This window comes from Aristolochia californica, unplaced genomic scaffold (assembly GCF_029961685.1).
Source record: "Aristolochia californica isolate CCGP_79_NKW_82.1479 unplaced genomic scaffold, dmAriCali1.0.hap1 SCAF_12, whole genome shotgun sequence".
Lineage (NCBI taxonomy): Eukaryota > Viridiplantae > Streptophyta > Magnoliopsida > Piperales > Aristolochiaceae > Aristolochia > Aristolochia californica.
The window spans coordinates 30630902-30650272 of NW_027181793.1; the positions used below are offsets into that span (position 1 = coordinate 30630902).

The 19371-nt window shown below is 39.9% G+C and overlaps 4 protein-coding genes across 7 annotated transcripts; 2 read left to right on the forward strand and 2 right to left on the reverse strand.

Moving 5' to 3' along the window:
* Positions 1-1164: 1164 nt before the first annotated feature.
* LOC137945390 (thaumatin-like protein 1b) lies at positions 1165-2434 on the reverse strand. Its single transcript, XM_068791262.1, has 2 exons — positions 2338-2434; positions 1165-1935 (listed from the first exon to the last, which is right to left on the reverse strand). The coding sequence occupies exons 1-2, from the start codon at positions 2390-2392 to the stop codon at positions 1259-1261; spliced, it is 732 nt and encodes a 243-aa protein (XP_068647363.1). The 5' UTR covers positions 2393-2434; the 3' UTR covers positions 1165-1258.
* A 4266-nt stretch (positions 2435-6700) lies between these two features.
* Positions 6701-15030, forward strand: LOC137946112 (acyl-CoA-binding domain-containing protein 4). 4 transcript variants are annotated; one of them, XM_068792293.1, is made up of 15 exons: positions 6709-6780; positions 6863-7166; positions 9743-9870; positions 10048-10125; positions 10196-10315; positions 10418-10484; positions 10971-11032; positions 11189-11328; positions 11444-11570; positions 13161-13275; positions 13362-13450; positions 13644-13727; positions 14057-14353; positions 14442-14501; positions 14589-15030. In XM_068792293.1, the coding sequence occupies exons 3-15, from the start codon at positions 9754-9756 to the stop codon at positions 14757-14759; spliced, it is 1527 nt and encodes a 508-aa protein (XP_068648394.1). In that variant the 5' UTR covers positions 6709-6780; positions 6863-7166; positions 9743-9753; the 3' UTR covers positions 14760-15030. The 4 variants fall into 4 exon arrangements, with proteins under 4 accessions (XP_068648393.1, XP_068648395.1, XP_068648394.1 ...); XM_068792295.1 differs by having other exon boundaries at positions 6730-6780; positions 6919-7166; XM_068792292.1 differs by having other exon boundaries at positions 6701-7166.
* A 369-nt stretch (positions 15031-15399) lies between these two features.
* LOC137945223 (4-coumarate--CoA ligase-like 7) lies at positions 15400-17305 on the forward strand. The gene is made up of 3 exons (XM_068790999.1): positions 15400-16886; positions 16982-17084; positions 17183-17305. The coding sequence occupies exons 1-3, from the start codon at positions 15400-15402 to the stop codon at positions 17303-17305; spliced, it is 1713 nt and encodes a 570-aa protein (XP_068647100.1).
* Positions 17306-17780: 475 nt separating this feature from the next.
* LOC137946874 (expansin-A4-like) lies at positions 17781-18811 on the reverse strand. Its single transcript, XM_068793159.1, has 3 exons — positions 18589-18811; positions 18176-18494; positions 17781-18090 (listed from the first exon to the last, which is right to left on the reverse strand). Exons 1-3 carry the CDS (start codon positions 18809-18811, stop codon positions 17781-17783), a joined length of 852 nt encoding a protein of 283 aa, XP_068649260.1.
* Positions 18812-19371: the final 560 nt, after the last annotated feature.

Consider the following 19371-nt stretch of genomic DNA (forward strand, 5'->3'; position numbering starts at 1 on the left):
TCTGATGGAGGGAGGGGCGGTGGTGGAGGTGGTTCCGGGGTGGGATCCAGTTACGGTTATGGTTCCGGAGAGGGGTCTGGATATGGGTCGGGCCGGGGAGAAGGTGGAGGGGGGAGGTGGGTCTGGTTTCGGTTCAGGTAGTGGTTTGGACCAAGGGGGGTCGGGCTATGGAAGCAGAAGTGGGTCTGGGCATGGGGCCAGGAGGTTATGGGAGTGGAGGGGGGCTCTGGCGGTGGTTCAGGCTCTGGAAATGGTGGAGGGGGTGACTACTTTCCATGAGCGCCATTACTGATCGAAGTGGAAGGAAACACACACATCCCCTCTCCACCGGTTTACAGAGAGCCTCTCCCTCTCTTCTTCTGCTGCTGCTGTTGTGAGGAGGATGATGGAGGATGGTGGTAGACCATCAAAGAGAATTCCTTCTATTGGTGTAAAATGGGGGGCCTCTTTTTTGTGGTTGTAGACATGGAAAATTGATCATCAAAATTTCTAACCCTAATCGATGGTTAGGATCATCAATCTCCATATATGATCAAAATTCAAAGTTCTCAACAATCAAAGCGTAGAGAGCTACTCAAAATGGTTTGATCAATTGTCAAAATCAAAATTTTTGTCGAAATTCGGATTGACCATCGAGATTGAAGCTAAAAGTATTGGGCCACCACAAAAAGCAAGGTGGAGAAGACCACTTGGATGCCGCTTCGACGCCATACAAACCAAGGAGTATCCGCCACATATCAAATTTTTATGGGATAATTTAACTATAAAATTACAATTTTTTATTAGAGTGTTGAAATAACAAGGACATATTCGTAAATAAGATATGTAGATGGCATTAGTTGAAAATAAGGTACTTAAGGGGGGCATATTAAGAAATTTACCATGCTTTTATTGCTAAACGTATTTTTTTGGGTTCTTGCTTTTAATAGGACAACAAATGGACGTCTTCCTCACGAAAATTTGAGCAGCAGATTGGTCACCTTTCATGTTACCATATTAAATATAAATGGCAGCAGACAGCAAAACAATTTCTGTAATTCGTACCCGTTTCCAACCATTAATAATTGCCGAAAGATTCAGGCGTTCCATTTCCAAAACGATAATCAATTTCTTGCCACCACGGAGATGATTTCACAATCGAGATTTTTATTCAAATTTAGGAAACGCAAATATCTATGCTTTCTTCATTATCGGGATCGATTACAATATATTAAGGTTGAAGAAAAAATCTGAAGGACGCCATTGATGATGATCGTTTTCAGGGGCAGAAGGTGAGAATGTAAGCAGGAGCTTTGCACGTAAAAGTGCTCGTCTTGTCATCGTAAGCGTAGCTGTAAGCCGTAGGGCAGGCTTGCTTGAACACAGTCGAGTATTTGTTGGGATTGCATGTGTCTGGACCACCGAAAGCTCCTCTGCAGCAGTACTCGTCGGTGTTAAACGCCTCACAGGCGCTCTTGCAAGCAATGATGGCGCCACCTTCATCTGTCACCTTCAATTCCGGCGGGCACGCCGCGTTGATATTTGCACCGCAGGCACTCACACCGCAGCTTCCGCTACCGCCCTGTGGGTTCACCGAGAAGGGCACGTTGTAGCCGTCCACAAGGCTTGTGTCGTAGAAATCTTGGCCACCGCCTCCGTCGAGGGTGAACTCGATGAGAGTCGCCGGGGGAATCGCGCCTGCGCCGTTGCAAGCGACTTTGTTAGAACCACAGTCGCCGGTTTTACATTTGAACTGACCGGTGGCATCTGCTGCGCAACCGGTTCGCCCCCAGAAGCGGCCTGACCAGTGGGATGGGGCTTCCAAGGAGACGGAAGCTCCTTGGTCGAGTTGGAATCCAGTCTCCGTGAGTGCTGGTGAGCCGGCGCTGGCCTGCGTCCCCGCCCACACTTCGTAAGCACACTTGTTGACGAAGGTGAATGTTCTCGAATAAGCACCTGGAATAAAATACCAAACCCAGAAATCATTTCCATTAGAAATCCAAAACTTCCAAATCTATTCAATTGTTGATAGCTAATTATTTCCATTAGAGCAGTCCGAGGCAGAGCAGATGGAAATCTTTCTCTTCTGAGAAATGATTGTTTGAGAGTTTCGTTCAGGCCATCAGCCAACTTGTCTCACACATCACATCTCCTTCATAATCTACGCCTAATGAGCATGGATGTTTCTAAGAAGAGCTGGGAAAGACAACGGGAAGGACAATGCCTGCCGGCCGGTTGTGAGCATGGAAAGCGACTCGACCGAGACAAGATTGAAAACAAGTCTTCGCTCACAGGGTAGTAAGCTAATCTGAGATCCATTCGTTAAAAAGTAGAAGATTGATAACAGAAGATCCTCACCAGAGACGAGAAGGCCAAAAAGAAGAGAGGCGAGGAGAGCACTTCTTTTCTCCATTACAAATTCCAAATCTCTGCTATGTCTCCTGAAGAAGAGAAAGTGACGACAGAGAATTGAGATACGAGTGGGGGAGGTTTTCCTCCTATTTATAACAGGGAAGGGGGCAGGAGTGGCGTTAATGGATCTCATGTTTTGGGTAATCTTTCTACCTCTAAAAGGAGCGAAACAATTTCAGGAAACTAACCAGAACTGGGAGCAGAAAGAATCTGTTATTGCCGTCATGATAAAGCGGAACCCAAGAAAATATTGATCTCATGTTACTGATTTAATATATTTTCTAATTTAAAAATACTTTATAAAATATTATTTTATTTTTTTAAAATATTATTTGTTGGATCAAGTTTTATTAACTTCTATTTATTATTTTAAAAATATAAATATTAAATATAAATTATTAACAAATATTCTTCTATTCTAATTAACACATTTTATTATTGATTTAAGACATTTTCTAATTAAAAAAATATTTTTTGTTTGTACATGCTTTATTACCTTCTATTTATTATAATAGAATATAAAAATTATATACTAATTATTAAGAAATCTTCTTCTAATCTAATTAACACATTTCAATATTTATTTAAGATATTTTCCAATTTTAAAAATATTTTATCAAAATTATTCTTATTTGTTGGTACATGTTTTATTAACTTCTATTTATTTAATAAAAATAATATTTATATATTAATTATTAAAAAATCTTCTTCTGATCTAATTAATACCTTATATTATTGATTTAAGATGTTTTTTAATTTCAATTTTTTAAAATTTTTTTTAAAAATCTTATTTGTTGGTACATGTTTTATTATTACCTTCTATTTATTTTAATAAAATATAAAATTTACATATTAATAAATAAAAAAATCTTCTTCTATTCTTATTAACACTTTTCATTATGATTTAAGATATTTTCTAATTTTAAAAATATTTTTTTAAAAAAATTATTTTAGTTTATTAATATCTTATTTGTTGGTAATGATTTATGACATAATAAAACTATTTATGATAATGATTTTATAAACAATAAAAAATATAATAACATTGAATAAATTATAAAATGGTTAGAAATAGTCACTCATTGACATAAAATTATTAAACATTTATTTAAAAATGATTACAAAATATTAAAATTAGAATATTAAAATTTTAAATAAATAGTATAAAAATAAATTAATAACTATTTTTTAAATGTAAAAATTAAAAATTTGGTAACAACTTAAATATAAAAATTTAAAACATGTTACATTAGACATCTGGAAGTAAAAAGTAATATCATTGATACAAAAATAAAATATTAAATAAAAAGAATGAAAATAAGTAAATTAATTGGAAAGTAAAAATAATTAAAACATATTATTATTAAAATTCAATCCTAGATGAAATATTATTAACTATTCTCATTTAAGGAAAAACAAGCCATCAATTACTTATGACAATAATATTAAAATTAATAAATAAATAGTATAAAATAATAATTTATTAAAAATAATAATACAAAGATTAGAATGTAAAAAATAGTGAAATATTAATAATAAAAACATCTTAGAAGCAATCTCAAAATATAGGTGATGGAAGCGATCGGTTCTTCTGAAGAAAGCAAGTGGTGTAAGAGATTTCATATATGTAATTAGAATACCCTTAATCTCTCCACCAGAACTCACAGGGTTGTAATGTTTGTCTCACAGTTGTTCGATTTATGGTATAAGGAGAAAGATGTGTTAGGCATGTATTACAGTTTTTTGCAAGGAATTCTTGTTTTAGGTCTTATGTGCACTTTTTAAACGATTCTAAGCTTTCGTGGAGTGAAAGTTTCTTTTTTAAATAATTGTCTGTTATTCTTCCCCATCAACACTATCGAGATAACTCGACCCAGATTGAATTCCTTCAAAGCAACCCATATTTAATTTCTAATTGAAGGAGATCAACTCTATTATATATTTAAGGAAGTTATCTCACTACCCGTTAGGAAGTAATTAAGACAAATTTGCGCAGAAAGCTTACCATTACTGGGAGAGAAAAAATATCTGTTTTAGCAGTCTTTGATAACGCAAAAGGCCTTTTAAATCACCTCGGCTTTCCCATTTTTGGGGATTCTGTTTTACTCTCAGAAAGAGATAATGGTAGACGAAGACGACGAGATCGATTGATTCTACTGAACTAATCATTAGTTCATTTTCGTAATCTTAGCTTGTGTTTCTTCAAGAACTGCCTCGGAAAGTTCTTGCTGGGCCCATTAACTTGTGAGATATCTCAAGGCATGCTGCATCAATCATAGAATAAATTGGCTTTTTTTTTTCCTGTTTCCTGTACAAGTATTATCAACTTCATCCGTCTTTACCAAGTTAAGATGCAAAAACAGCATAGCATATGGTTTGTTCAAATTACATTTGTTTTAAGAAATATAGTTGATTGGGAGAGCGGTTGATAAGAAGGAATTAGCAAAAAGGAAGAAGCAGTGATTCGCATCTGTTCATTCAATTTGGACAAAACTAGATATACTTACAAAATACACACAGACATTTTGACAAATGAGTTCAAGCATAGCAGAGGCTTCAAGTATCAGACAGGCAGTAAGATAATGATCAATAGTTTCTTCTGCAAGGTAAGCCAAAGTTGTTCCAGAATCAATACTAGTTCCCCTACAGCTACTGCCAGTAGTCGCAAGAACTGCTGAATCAATGGGCAATGTTTGTCCGTTCACAGCAATACTCTGCAGATTCAAATTAAAATGGTACCTGAAAATTCGACGCACAGAGATGCAAGCGATTATAAACTGCTGCAAGATTATGTTCACCTCAATTCTCTAAGGATGAGCTCATCATCAAGTGGGTATTTATTGTAGTTAAAAGCTGTAAAATTATTTGATTTTTAACTTAGAAGGCAAATAACTTATTGATATTTTTTCTTCATGAAACTAGTTCTATTTCCAGAATTCAACAACTCCAGTTATCAATGCTTCTATCAATGTCGAGAAGCAAAGCAGAGATGGAATGTTATTTAGAAGTCCAATAAACATTATTAAACAGTGTTAACTAGAAAAGCCCAAGACGAACAGAAAGGCGGAGGATGACTCCACTAAACCCAAGAGAGAATTCATTATATCAATTCACTTAAATAATTAAAAAGACTGTGGACCTAATCTAAAAGTTTTAGACAAGTTTGAGTGAATATTATTACAGCTTCTGTTTGAAATGAATATTACAGCCTTCTTCAAGTCTTTCACAGCCACTCTACTCCCTGTAATTTTCTCTCTTACCAATTTCTTGCAGGTCCAACAAATTCACGTTACAAAGCCTTCTCATTGGCCATTCTCCATCAGACATGACTGAACTATCTCAAACAATTCCTTAGTTTTCCCATTTGTTTGTAGTACTCTAAAATGTAGATCAGGGCACATATAATGAAGAAAATTAAGAAAGATGAAAATGACATTGCAAAAAGGACGAGATAAAATACATAAACGGGCAATTTCGAACCGAAATTCAATAAAGCCCAGAAACGACACGGGAATCAAAAGCAGTAAGACATTGTGCACGTATAACATGGCCTAATAACATAAGAAGACGGATGAAAATGAAATTGAAAAAGGGAAGAGATGAAAATATGAAATACATAACGCGCAATTACGAACTAAAATTAAATAAATGCCAGAAACGGGCAGGCGAATCAAAAGCGACAAGAAATTGCAAGAGAAAAGAAAGTAAAACGGTCGCAAGAAAAAGCTGAAACAGGTCACAAAAGAACAAGATGTCCAAAACAATTGTGCACCAGCACTAAAATATGATAATAAAGGCAAAAAGAATAGCGTAAATGAGAGAGAGGCCAACACAAAAACAAAGGAAAAGAACAAGGAACGACATTAATGGCAAACATTAAAACTAAATCCAGACAAACAAAAAGGAAATACGGAACATGAACTAAACCTAAAAGATGGACAAATAAAACGATAGAAACGGAGGAACTGAAAAATAGACGTGCCTGCTTCACAGATTCTGCAATTTCGGAGCCAATTCCGTCAAAGAGTTGCTCGGAGTGGCCGAGAAAGAAAGCGAGAGAAGAAAGAAATGATTGAAACCCACGACGAATGGGAGATCTGACCTGCAGAAAGATGGTCGCGAAGAAAGTTCAAACAACAGCTATGAACTCCCAGGATGTTTCGTGCTTTAGGTTTATTCAGTGATGGATCGGAAGAACCATTATGGGCTTAAGGTGAGCCCACATTTTGAATGGGATTAAGCCCATTTTAAAGGCCCTCCAGCCTGTTCAGGTCGCGCACGGTTGATCTTGTACGTGGCAGAAGCAGAAATCATGAGAACATTCGAGGATGCATGAACCGTTTCTAATTCTGAGAATTACGGTGGCCCTCGGGGATCTGCCTGTAGCCTGTAAGTTTTCCATTTGAAACTGGTAGACTTTGTGGTGCTTCTCTTTCGAATTGGTCGTTAGGAGTCTCTTCCTCTCTTCCAGTTTTTACTCTAGATCGATTAATCAAGGGCTTCTCTGCCAATGCTGCTAATCCGCAGCCAAAGCCCGTCGCCGCCTGCCTTTACACAGAAATCAGCAAAATACGTCTAATTGTGCTGGAGAAATTGAAAACCCTGCCACTGTAACTGGTCAGCTACGATTTCTAAGGGAAGTTCCTTTTGGCACGTTACCTTGTTTCGTTAAATTTTGCTTGCTCAGACTCAAAAAGGTGGACGGCGTCTTGCTTTCCGATCTGCGGCTGTGATCTACTTCGAGCGATCACTAATTACTCAGATTTGCTTCTCGGGTCAGTAGTGTTGATATTAAAATCTGATCCTGACTAGTTACCTGCATTATTTTCAGAAAGCTATTCACTCCACATTTGCCTCTCTTCTGGACAAGATCATGCAATCTTTTCTCTGTCTTTTGAGTTAATCATGTTTCAGATTTGGTGGTTTGCTGTTGTGGCGCAGATATGAAAAAAATCGAAATAGTGATTGTACTCCTCCACACGCTGTTTCCAATTTAGTGCATCTGTAATTCGACTAGAATTCATGATTTGCATAAAGACGAAATGAACTTCCGAAAGATTTGGTCCCTGAAAATGGATTTATTAAGAGATGGCAAAGTCAAGAGTAACTCTAAAATACGATGTTCTTCGTCTAAAATTAATTAATTTATATGCCTGTTAGGCTTCTTTGATTTTAATTTAGTGACAAGAAAGCCATGTGATCTATTAAAAAATCAATATCTGTCCTTTATTAGTTAAATTATCAATCTACCCATTTTCTTCTGCTCTGATATAACATGGCAAGATGGCCGTGCATTCAAGCCATTGGATAAAGTTACAACACATTGAATCCGTGGTTTGATTAGTTAAAATGTATTCTGTTGGTCGTGATTGATGGCTGGTAGGTTCTATACGTTCTTCCATTTTTCCTTACAGCATCCGTCTCTGTTGAGAAATATGGAGGCAAAGCCAACTATAATAGGGGTGCGAGATCGTTATCATCTTGGACTTTCCATTAGAAGGCATTTTTGTCCGTTGATTGGGTGAACGTTTAATGTTATTAGTTTTGGGAGACCTGTGCTTATGAGATACAAACATGGCTTCTTCTCAGATGTGTGGTAAGGGAAAGCCTTAACAACTCTAGTAAACATTTCCAGATAGTGAATTGGTTACACCCTGTGCACAAAGTTGTTGCATAGTCAGCTTGTCTTTTCTCCACTATTTTGGTCCTTAGAGCGCTATTTTGGCGGCTGTGATGGATGTGGATGGCTTATAGGAATGATTACAGATAGGCTAGAGGTGGCAACTTGTTGTACAACCAACCAACACAAACCCCGACTTTGCCTCTAATAGACTTCTTTGAAGTTCAAAAATTTTCATGAGTTAAATAAGTCTACTTTTACTAATCACCCCAAAGCATGGCCTTACCTACACCCCGGAGGGTTTTTACTAATGCAGGCACATTAATAATGATTCATCTACTTACAAACATGTAGATGCATTTTGCCTGACTCTTGTGCTTGTGCAGCTGCAGTTCATGTACAACTACTTGAGGTACAGCTGGATCTTATTGCCAGTGCTAACTTCTTTCATTTTTCTTCTAAATATAAGTGAATTTTTAGTTTTGTAAAGGCTGCAATCTTTTATTAACTGAACAGGATAATACATTGGGGAGGGAGAGGGGGAGTCTCAAGCCTCAGGAATAAGGAGAAGAGAGTTGTCCTCTCTTTAGCTAAAGAGTCATTCATACTGTTAGCTTCCCTTAAGGATTGCATCTAAGAAATTACCAAAGAGCTACAACTGCCTAATTTCTCATCAAAGAGATGCTCAAGCCTCAAAGGGATGAGTACATTCATTCAGCTGATCACGATTGAAGAGTCATATTTGTTGAAAATAAGGACCCCCCTTCAGAAACCAGAGTGGTGAAATGCTTAGGCTACAGCTTGATGCCATGGACAGGGGCACACTGCTGTTGCTTGTTTGAATCCATTCATGGTGTCTTACTTCAGTCCTATGACAGATTTTCTGAACACATTTGGGCTGCCTGAACAGATAGGGCTGCATAGTCTAGCCTTACATATATCATGCTGTGGGTCAAAGCCAGTATCTTTGGGTCTAGAAAATCCTCCCTTACTACCAGATTTTGACTTCATTTAATTATACTTCAACTTCAACTGATGATGTATTCAGCTGATGGTTATCCTTGACATAATGGAGTCTGATACTACCATAGTTATGACATTACACATACTGTGGAGACTTCCATTACAAGTTTTCATTGGATTTTTGTATTTATGGTTGAAACTGTGGTTGAACTGATTGTGCAGTTCAAGAGAAAAATGAGTGTGCTCTGAGATTTCCTTTTTTTTTGTGGCATGTGTGATTTTTTGGTGATCTCCTTCTCCCACATGAAGGCCTTAGCTTTTAAGTAATTGAATAGCCATGCAGTATTCAACAGATTTTAACAGCTTACTGTTCTGCCTATACACACACAAGTTAAGCCAAGTATTGAGTCTGTAGAAAATTTTAGTCAAAATAACAATTTCTTGAAGATTGTGTGGGAAATTTATTTAAAGGTTATTATTGAAAACTGGCAAATTTATTTAATGGCTGTCAAAAATTTGATGGGTTTTCTTTACTTTTAATAAATAAATTGCCTTGGCACCTCCTCTATGTTGTTTTTGATGTCTTTTAGGGTTTGACTTCATATTCATGTAAATGCAATTTTTTTCATTAGCTTTCTCTACTGCAGATTGGTGTGACTTATGAGTCATGCTTCCCTTTAGATTTCTTTTTTTAATTTTAAAATCAATATATTCTGATCTTTCTCTTTTGAAATATCCTTGTTATCTGATTGATTGAGTTTGGATCAGTAGCAACTGATATGGGTACTGATAAGGTTGAGAAAGAGGCACATACCAACCTGCAGCATTTGGTAACAGCATATGATGAGTGGTTCACAGTTCCTGTATCTGGTTTTCGTCCATCGGCTCGCTATAAGGTAATTTATGCCGCCCTTTACATTGATAAATGTGACAGCTGTGAAATAATATGCATCACATTTATGTCTTTTTGTTTTGGTTCCTCTTTTCTATGCTACATTGTTTTTATATTGTTTCCTTTAGTATAATGGTATTGGGTGCGTGATCAGAACAATCTTTTCTCCTAAATGTTGTAGCATGCAGCAGAAGTGGTTGATGGGAAGCTTTACGTCACAGGGGGAAGCCGTAATGGTCGACATCTTTCTGATATTCAGGTCAGCTTGGTATTTCCACTTCTCTGTGTTTTTTATCTGGATGTAAACAGCAATTGGGTGTTGTGCGTAGGTTTTTGATCTGAGAGCTTTCACGTGGTCTGTGGTGAAACCACATTTCACTGGAAATCATGACAAGCGGATGGATGATGGCACACAGGAAGTTGTACCTGCTTCTTCAGGCCACAGTTTGGTAAATAAACTTAATACCACTTTTTTTTTCTTGCTTCTGCTTTTATATTAGTTCCATGTACTTTTTGTTGGCTGATAACCTAGTTCTTTATTCTATGCATAGGTTAAGTGGGGTAACAAACTACTACTTATAGCCGGGCATTTGAAGGAGCCATCTGATTTTGTAACTGGTCAGTTCTTCAAAGCTTCTAGCCTCAGATTTCATGGTCTCTTTTTTCTTTCTCTCTTGCTTTTCTAGCCACAGGTTAGGCATTTGACAAAACCCTTTTGATTGAGACCTCCACTGGAGCCTATGTGGCATGTGACAATTATGGCTGGACGCTCCAGCACAAGAGTTCACCATTGATAAAAAATGTACCAACATGTGATCACAATCAACAGCTTCACACTCTAGAGTAAAGGTCGGGCACATTCTAAAAAACTGGAACTGCGTATGATTATGCAAATGTAATTACGTGGATGCTTGGGTGGTGGATTTGGAACCACTATATGGCACATGTCCATAGACTTGATGAGACAAAAAGTACGGTTTCTTTGAACTTAAACGCTCAGGTGGTAAATTGTAGGATGGTTCTTCTGTGTTTTGAGTCTTTTAAACTTTTTATTTTGTATCTGCATAATTTTTTCTCATACTTTTGTAATTGAGTTGCTTGTAGTTCGGTTCATTGACACGGAAACTCACAATTGCAATGTGGTGGAGACTTCTGGAAAAGTTCCGGTAATTGCAGATCTCTATTTATTTCTTCTCTAATGCCCTCAAAATTTGATTACAAGCCAAAAATTCTTTATATGACAACCCAGTTATTGTTAAATTAATATTCTTTTAATAGTTTCATCATATGAAAAATGCATTCAATTATCTGTTTCATCTCAGGTAGCTCGGGGAGGGCAATCTGCAACTGTTGTTGGCTCTAAGTTGATAATGCTTGGAGGGGAAGGGAAGCTCAGACAACTATTTAATGACCTTCATGTACTTGATCTAGATACCATGACATGGAGTGAAGTCAAAACAATGTTGGTATCTCTCTAATCTTCTATTATTTTGTGACGACATATATTCTTTAAAAGTCTTCCAGATATTTTTTTCAATTCCACTGGGGTTTTAGCTTCTTATCTTTTATTTATCTAGGCAAACTCCTCCAGCACCACGATTTGATCATGTAGCTGCAGTAAATGCTGAACGTTACCTTCTAGTTTTTGGTGGTTCTTCTCATTCTACCTGTTTCAATGACCTACATGTGCTTGATTTGCAGACAGTAAGTGTTTATTGCCATTGAAATAAGCATTTCTCCCTTTCATCCCTTTCTTAAGTCTAGCGATGATGACATTTTTTAAATAACTAAATGATAGAGTTTCATAAGTTTTTAAATCATAATGAAGGGCATAGTCAGAGAAATTATATATAGAAGTTTTCTTACTGTTTTTCAGTAGTTTTCCAAGTTTAATACCTCTGCAGGTAATATCCTTCTTGTTTTACTCTGCTCCTTATGGTTCGTGTGATGCAACAGGGGCACAGTTAAGTGCTCTCCTGAAGGTCCTTTAAATCCTTACAAGAAGATTCACCATACCCCTCATTGTTGAGAGTGACTAAACTGCTGTCATTAATTTGGCGGGTAGTATCAAATGCCTGTTGGGTTTGTTTAAATTCAACAGGGTTGTTTTTTATGTACTATGAAATTGAGGACATGTATAGTGGTCTCGTTGCCTCTTGGTTGCTCATTCCTAGGAGTGCTAATAGTATAGTGCTTGCACTGGGTAGGAAAGGGGTCACCCAGCAACATCCCGATGTGTGCACCTCTTTCCTTTTCTAATGTTTGTTCGTAGTTTTTCAAATCCATGTAATTCCCATTTTTATACTCTCTCTCTTGGGAGCTCTTTCTAATGAATCCTCTCTACTCATTGTCATAAAAAGCAAAAAAAGTTTTCTAAGTAATGTGATGGGAATGACATGCAATATTACTTATGTAGATTCTTAAATTTCTGTGAAGCTCCTCATAGAGTTGGAAACTGAGCTTCATGACAAAGATGGAAAGGGAATTCCTTCAACTTGTAAAGATAGGAATTGTTGCTCTCTATAAAATGACATTGAGCCCTGTGGATTGTTCAGTTTTGTTCTGCAAAATCTTTACTTAATTCACCGAGTCACTCCCTCATGATTTACAATAATAATTACAGACACACCCCAGTGGCTGTGCTTTTGCATGAATAATTGGAACATGGCTCAAGCTTATTAAACAAGTGGTTAAATGATCTTATTAGAATGTAAGAAGGGTAACTTTTTATGCTGATTGAGGGAGACTCTAAAGTGGTCATCAGTTGGTGCTCCTGTTCAGCCTCCCTCCCTTGGCGGCATTGGCCAATTATTTCTTCTATTGCAGATATTGTAACCTCAATTACTTGGACATGGAATCACATTCCTAGATCAACCAATTCTTTGGCTGATAGGCTTGCAAAATTTAGAACATTCCAGTAATCTCTCATTGTTTGGAAAGGTTCCTCCTCCTTGTAATCTTGCTCATTTAAACCTTTTAATATAACTCAGCACTATTTAAAAAAAGAAAAGGAAAAAAAAGGGTAATTTTTTATATTTACTTAAAATAGTAAATTACATGAGAGCACAGAAATGTTCCCATCAGCCAATAAAACCCATAAAACTTTACTTAATTGGATAATAAGGTGCCTAACCTATCTCATGACTAAAACTAGGTGACACTAAAAGAGAGAGGACTTATACGAGTAAAGTTACCTAAACTACACTTCTTACATTCTAATAGATCTTTTAAGACCTATTTGTTCTCAACCATCGAAATTGTCTTGCTTAACTCTTCCACATCATTTTATCACAGATGGAATGGTCCCAGCCGCAAATTCAGGGTGAAGTTGTGACTGCTAGAGCTGGTCATGCAGGTGCTATAATAGAAAAGAACTGGTACATAGTTGGTGGTGGTGACAACAGAAGTGGTATGTTTGAAAGTTATACTATTTCACATTTCACTATATTAGTCTAAGTTTCAGTATGATGGGGAGGATGGATATTTTGTACACAGCTGCACTGGATACTCTCGTCTTAAATATGTCAAAACTTGCTTGGTCCGAGGTGACTAGTGTACAGGGACGGAATCCACTTGCAAGTGAGGTTGGTTACTTTAGAACTGTTTCAAAGTTCATTCTTTTCGACGACAGTTTTCAAATTCTGGTTGAAAATGATTCTATCTCTCTCTTCCTTTTGAGAGTACTTAACACCATTGATTTTCATGGCAAGAGAGTCAGGAATATCTGATGCTTCATGTGTTCTTCAAATTGTTAACGTAAGTCTTTATGTCTCATAGGGCCTTAGTCTATGTTCTGCTACAGTCAATGATGAGAAGTTTCTAGTTGCATTTGGAGGCTACAATGGAAACTACAACAATGAGGTATCTGGTAAATACAACTTGACTAAGAAATTCTGCCTGAAATTTGACATGGATGGAAGATAGCAGTTTCATGGTTGTAACCTGTATACTGTGATCAATAAAAATAAAATAAAAAATGCTGTGTATACCATTGTTCATGATTTTGTCCATTTTAGATAGTTTTCTCACCCTGAATGCTTGCTGAAAACTTGTGATGACTGATATGTATATATCCTTTACAAGTTTCTGAAGCTTCATGCTAATATTTCTTATATCATCCCAAGTTCATTCAATACTGCCATTCAAATGCATCTGTGGGGACATTGATGCCATTCATTGCTTCTGCCCAGGTGTTTGTTTTGAAACCTAAACCAAGAGAACCATCACGCCCTAAGATCTTTCAGTCACCAGCAGCAGCAGCTGCAGCAGCTTCTGTCACAGCTGCCTATGCCATGTCAACATCTGCTTTAAAGAGTTTGGATTTTGTGAATGAGAAGTCTGCTACCGTCTTTAAAGTAGATGCGAGTGATGCCCTTAAAGCTGAAAAACAACAGCTGGAGTCCGACCTCAGTGAAGTAAGGATAGAAAATTCCAGGTTAAAGGGATATATTGACGAGGTGAACAATACTCACACTGAATTAACAAAGGTATGTTACTATTATTGCAAACTAAAAAAGGAAAAATGTTACTATTGATTGCTAAAGGTCTTTCGGCTGAATTATGACATTTTTGAAGGAGCTTCTCTCGGTTCAAGGTCAGCTAGCTGCTGAGATATCAAGATGCTACAAACTTGAGGTGCTTTTACTAAGCATGGTGTCATACATCTGTTTGTTTAACTTGAGTTTTAGGTGCCGAATGAAGTTATCAAACATTTATTTTCAGGCACAAATTTCAGAATTTCGCACTCGACTGGAATCTTTAAACTCAATAGAGCACGAGCTTCAGGTGCTTCGGCAACAGAAGTCCACATCAGAGGAGTTCGTTGGTGGTGGATCTCAGGACGCTCAGGGGTCACGGGGTGTCTGGCAGTGGATTGCTGGCTCCAGCCCATAGTCCCTAACATAATCCAATTGAGATAGTAACGGCCGTCATGCACCTGTCTCAAATTTGATGGCGGCTACATCAATCTATGATAGCATTAAATGAGAAATGTGGATTCAAATATGCTTCCTGAATGAAGTTGGCAACTCTGCTGGGGGTAACCGGGGGTTGAAGATGGATTTTACACGGCTAAACTCAGCTTGATGTCTTAGAACTCCAGAATTCCTGTCATGGAGTTGGCCAGATGCCAGAAATAAGAAATAAGAAAGAAGGCTTCTTATTATGTATGATTTCATTGATCTAAACTCCTCTAAACTGCGAGATTTTTTAAAAATTTTTGACCGTATTGTTCTTGCATTAGCTTGATCTTCCATATTTTCCATCAAGAAGAACAAAATGCCAACATGACTCGGCCATATCGCCCTGAATCCCCCTCGTTTGCATCTCCAACCTCTAAAAGACAACTAAACATGCAAAGGGGACGGCAATTGATTGATTAGTAATTAGAATATACCACTTCAGGATTCTTAGTCTCACTTCTCTAAAATCCATTCAGTCTCTTCATTTCTATCTGAATTCTCCCAAGTTTGAAGAGAGAGAGAGAGAGAGAGAGAGAGAGAGAGAGAGAGAGAGAGAGAGAGAGAGAGAGAGGATGGCGAGCCAGGACGTGTGGAACCCAGAAGAAGAATCCTCCCAACGGCAAAGAAGCGATCCGAGAAGCGGATACTGTCATCGCAGTGGGGTCTACCGTTCTCTTCTCCACCTCGCGCCCCACCACCGTCATCCCAACGATCTCCATCTTCACACCACTAATTTCGTCTTGTCTCACTTCCCTCACCCCGATCATGCTCACTCCAAACTTGCGCTCGTCGACTCCGCCGTTGGCCGCCGCCTCACCTACGCCGACCTCCGCCGATCTGTTCTCTCCCTCGCTGCCGCTCTTCACCATGGTCTTGGTCTGCGAAAGGGCGACGTGGTCCTCCTCCTCGCTGCCAACTCTTACCTCTATCCGCCGACCTGCCTCGCCGTGCTTTCCGTCGGGGCCGTCCTTACCACTGCTAACCCTCTCTACACCTCCGCAGAAATTGCCAAGCAGGTTCGGGACTCCGCCGCCAAGCTTATTGTTTGCTCGCCGGATCTGCATGACAAGCTCCTTTCCATCGACGTACCGGTTGTTCTCACACACCGCCACCCTCACGATGATGACAAACGTTGGATCTCGATCGAGGAGATGATCGAGGGAGGCGAACCGTTGGATGCGCCAGTGCCGAAGATTCGGCAATCTGACCCCGCAGCTGTGCTGTACTCGTCCGGAACTACTGGCGTGAACAAAGGCTGCGTGCTAACGCATGGTAATCTCATTGCGATCGTCAATCTCCTCAGATGGACGGCGGAGACGGAGACTCTTGTGGCGCCGGGTGACGTGTTCCTGGCGTTCCTGCCGATGTTCCATATTTATGGCCTGGCGTTCTTCGCCCTCGGTCTTTTCACTACAGGTGCGACCGTCGTCACCATGCAGCGGTTCGACTTCGACGCCATGCTGGAGGCCGTGCAAAAGTACGGTGTCACCAACCTTCCTTCTGTGCCGCCGGTTATCCTCGCGCTCGTCAAGAAAGACACCGCGCAGTACAATCTGTCGTCTTTGAGGCGGGTGGGTAGCGGCGCTGCGCCTCTTGGTAAAGAAGTGGCGGATGGCTTCAGGGCCAAGTTTCCATGGATTCAGCTGCGGCAAGGGTATGGATTAACCGAGACGAGTGGGGCGGCAACGTTCTTCGTGTCAGCCAAGGACTCCCGAGCACGGCCGTCGTCGGTAGGGGTGTTGTTCCCGGGGTTCGAGGCGAAGGTGGTGGAAGAGGACAGCGGAGTGGCAATGCCGCCGGGGCGCAAAGGGGAATTATGGCTGAGGAGTGGGACGGTGATGAAGTGTTATCACGGAAACGAGGAGGCGACGGCCGGTGCCATTGATTCGGAGGGCTGGCTTAGAACGGGCGATCTGGGTTACTTTGATGAACACGGGTTTCTGTATATTGTTGATCGGATCAAGGAACTGATCAAGCACAACGGCTACCAGGTTGCACCGGCCGAGTTGGAAGCTTTGCTCGTTACCCACCCCCACATACTCGATGCTGCAGTTGTACCGTGCGTTTCTTCCTCTCCGCTTGCTTATTCTGTTTCTTATTCATCTCAATGCTCCTGTACTCACTCGATTATCTGCAATGTATGGAAAATTGCAGAGAGGAAGCTGAGGACGTGGGACAAATACCAGTCGCGTTTGTGGTGAGAGCAGCTGATTCTCAACTGACGGAGAAGCAAGTGATTCAATTTGTTGCAAACCAGGTCATAGAAGCTAATTCTGAAATTTAATTTTGCTTACTCTGTCAATGTCTGCTTCATTTAAACGGATTGCTAACAGTAGAAAAATTTGCAAATTTCAGGTAGCACCTTTCAAGAAGGTGAAGAAGGTGAGTTTCATAAATGTCATCCCGAGGTCAGCCGCCGGGAAAATCATGCGAAGGCAGTTGATGACCCAAATTAAGCATTCTGCCTCCAAATTATGATATCTCTTCGGCTAGTCTACGTGCTCAGATAAAAGCAGTGTTTTTTTCCTTTCGATCGGGAAACGAACGAACAAATTCCATTGGTGATGTAGATTCACGATACTCGCCAATGAATGTATGCTTAGTCTTGTTCAATCACATAATACAATTAATGGAACCTATAAATCCTGTTTATTTTTTAATGATTAGGTGCAATAGAGAAGCACTTTAGAAGACACAAGGCTTAGCACACAAAGCACATCGCATACACTGTACAAGACCCTCTCATAGCTTACAAAACGGGTCCCAGCCTAAAAATTGGATGGAGCAGCTACAGTCTTGTATCATCGACTGTTGATGGCGGCCAATCGCTTTACACTGGCCTCTCATCGTCCTAAAATAATCTTTTAACCGATTCATTGCAACAACAGACTAGTGGCTAATTCAGGCCAGCTTCCTCTACAGGCACCGGCACCAGCATCGGCATCGACACCACTCAGGCATTAAAATTTTTGCCCTCGAAGGTTTGGCCAAACTGCCAGCCGCGGCCGATGGCATGCCACGATGTGCGTCTGCGGTTGTCACTGGTGGTGACTCGGAAGGTCAGAGGCTGGCCTACCAGTTGAGAGTTCGTTACCCACAACTGACCCCATAATCGACTCATGGCCGTCCATCTCACTCTTCTCCCTTTCACCTGCACGGCGATGATGTCCCCGGCTCCGGCGACATTCCAAATCAGAACCTGGGTGAAGTAGGGATTCCCTGAGATCGTAAACCGAATCCCTCCTTGCTTCCTGCATGGCACCCTGCAGAGAAACGCCAATTCAGCTGGCTACAGAGGGATCGAGATGCTACATTGTTTCACTTGATCGAATGTCTATAAACTAATACCTTCGATAGGCAACGGGAATGATCCCGGCTTTGTACTCGGCTACCTGGAGGAACGCAGGCTGGGAAATATCGAAGTGCTTCAATGGCGGGTTGCACCACCCCCCATTATCGTTGGCCAGAGCGTAGTTGGGTGGGCAAAAGTTGGTGGCTGTGATGGTAAGGGAAGGGTTTCCGGGTTTGCACCATTGCGGGTCGTCGATGCACTTGATCTCGTAACATGCGCCGCATGTCTGGCCGTTGTTGAACAGCGCCGTGCTCAGCGCGGCCGTCTGTAGACCGTAACCCTGGGCGTAAAGATCACCGTACCCACAGGCTCCGCCTACAGCCCACAATTAGAGTTTCAAATGCCGCTGGGAACGACCAAATCTTATAATAATTTCAGGAAGATGGAGTGGTATCGTTAGTGGACTTACCCATGGTTTGGGAGCCGTCGCTGCCTCCATAGAAGGTTGCGTGAGCTTCACTCCACGGTCCCGCCTTAAACCTTGGAAGAGGGTGTTCTTTGGCGTGAACCCACAGCTTCCGCTGGGGCTTCATGAGTTTTTGTCCTCGGCCGCGAAGTTGAGCAGCATAGATATGGGTTACTAGCACTAGCAGAAGAAGCAAGTGGAGGAGAAGGCGAGAAAAGGCGGCCATTGCTGGGTAAATCGGAAGAGACCTTCTCCTTCAGTAATTACTAAAAGCGTATATACTTTTGTTTCCTGCATGGCTCTTTATATACTTGCAGCTGGCCGGAGCAAATAGAGGGCCTCCGTCCTACCTCTTCCTCTCCAAAACAAACCTTCCGATATCTTTGCATTTGTTTTGTGAGGGAAACGCTGTTGCCCAGACAAGCGAAACCACCTCCAGACACCATTCACCGCTTGTTCTCTTCAGACTCGGATCCATGACCCACAAAAGTAGGATCTCAACACAGTGTCATTTGAAAATAATTATAAATTAATATTAGTTATTATGCTTTAAACTAGTATTAATTATACACAAAATTAGCTGGTTGATTCCAACTCAATGGAATAGTTTAAATTTGATGGCTAAATTTAGATTTAATAATTAAATTCAGGCCATAATGCCCATTAAACCTAAATGCATTGCCACATTATTCTCTAAATCCGAGACATGAGATGTTTACATTTGATGTAACCCTTGTATGCACTTCAATCTAAATGCCTTTCAAATAGTTTCGCACCAAATGATTT